Source organism: Triticum aestivum, chromosome 4A (assembly GCF_018294505.1).
Source record: "Triticum aestivum cultivar Chinese Spring chromosome 4A, IWGSC CS RefSeq v2.1, whole genome shotgun sequence".
Classification (NCBI taxonomy): Eukaryota; Viridiplantae; Streptophyta; class Magnoliopsida; order Poales; family Poaceae; genus Triticum; species Triticum aestivum.
In genome coordinates, this window is record NC_057803.1 from 378178482 (window position 1) to 378179698 (window position 1217).

Genomic DNA, 1217 nt, shown 5'->3' on the forward strand with positions numbered 1-1217 from the left:
CTTTTTTGCAGCTTTTGGATGTCTTTTCATCGTATAAGAATATCAAGATCATACATTTCTCGTCTATGGTTGATGCCTTCAGAGGTTTTGCTGATGCGGTAAGCTGCTGATCATTTACCTCAGTTTTGATTAAATTTCTGGATGAAAGCTTGCACTCTTAATTTTTCTCTAATTCCGAAAAACCAGGCTGTGGAGACGCAGTTTCGGAATCGTGTGAAGAGGTATACAGGCATATGGTGTTGTGTCGAGTTCCGTGAAATTGGGCACATATACTATGACATGTACTGGGATGATAAACCAGGTTGGAAGCCACACCCCCCACAGAATAGGGAAGAGGACCATCCACCCTGGGCCTGAATTTTGAGGTCGGACAATAGATCAACCATGAAAAGGGATGACATGAAGGCAAGATAGGTCACATATTACTGCAGGTTCATTTTTAACTCCAGAGCAGGCTGCTCCTATCCGTTGGAAAAAAATTGCTTACTCGAAAACATTTGACTTCCAGTTTTGTAGGCCTGTTCTGTAGATTAATTCACTTCTGTTCAGTCTGCCCCTTGACCTGTACTTATCACATATGTCCAGAAAAGTTTTGATATAGCGTGAGATAACATTTAAGGTAATGATTTGACTAAAAAAACATGGCATCATGTTCATAGCCCCCTCAGGCTCTTTATACTGAAGATAACTACAGTTGGCTGTGTTTCCCCTGTTCTCGTGTTTTGGATGCGCTCTGAGACGTCGATAGTCCATCTAAAGGCACATTGTCCATCTAAAAGCACACGGTTGAAGATAACGTTTCGCTTGTAGGGGAACTCTCTTCGTCATCCATCATCCATGGAACGGCCTTCGTTCCCGGGTCACTGCTATTTGTCTGATACTTTTGACTAAGTTTGTTTTGCTTTTCAACCACTCTGTGTTTAAGGGATATAAAGCCCCCATTTCTTCTTAGAGGGTATGTTATTTGTAATCGGGTTGGTGTTGGCCTGCACTCTGACTCCATCTCCACAAGCTGATTATTATTTTCCTAAGGAGAGCCCTCGCCTAGAGCCCTCCGCCACTCTGGCGCCGGTGTTCAGCTCCCCCCGCTGTCAGCCACTCTGGCTCTGGCGTCCACCCCTTCGGTGTCGTTCGCCTTCCAGCATGAGAGGCTGGTGGTCTCGGGGCTTGGGCTGTCCGGCTCGCCCGGGTCGGCTTACTCGTTGTCGGATGGTGCA

At 46.0% G+C, this 1217-nt stretch overlaps 1 protein-coding gene across 1 annotated transcript in view; it reads left to right on the forward strand.

The window, feature by feature from the left end:
- The window catches only part of LOC123086140 (arabinosyltransferase XEG113), a 29312-nt gene extending 28602 nt beyond the window's left edge, over positions 1 to 710 (forward strand). The window contains exons 9-10 of the mRNA XM_044507845.1: positions 12 to 98; positions 187 to 710. Of these exons, the coding sequence (XP_044363780.1) occupies positions 12 to 98; positions 187 to 357 (258 nt within the window). The 3' untranslated portion in view covers positions 358 to 710. The remainder of the gene's footprint in view (positions 1 to 11; positions 99 to 186) is intronic.
- Positions 711 to 1217: the final 507 nt, after the last annotated feature.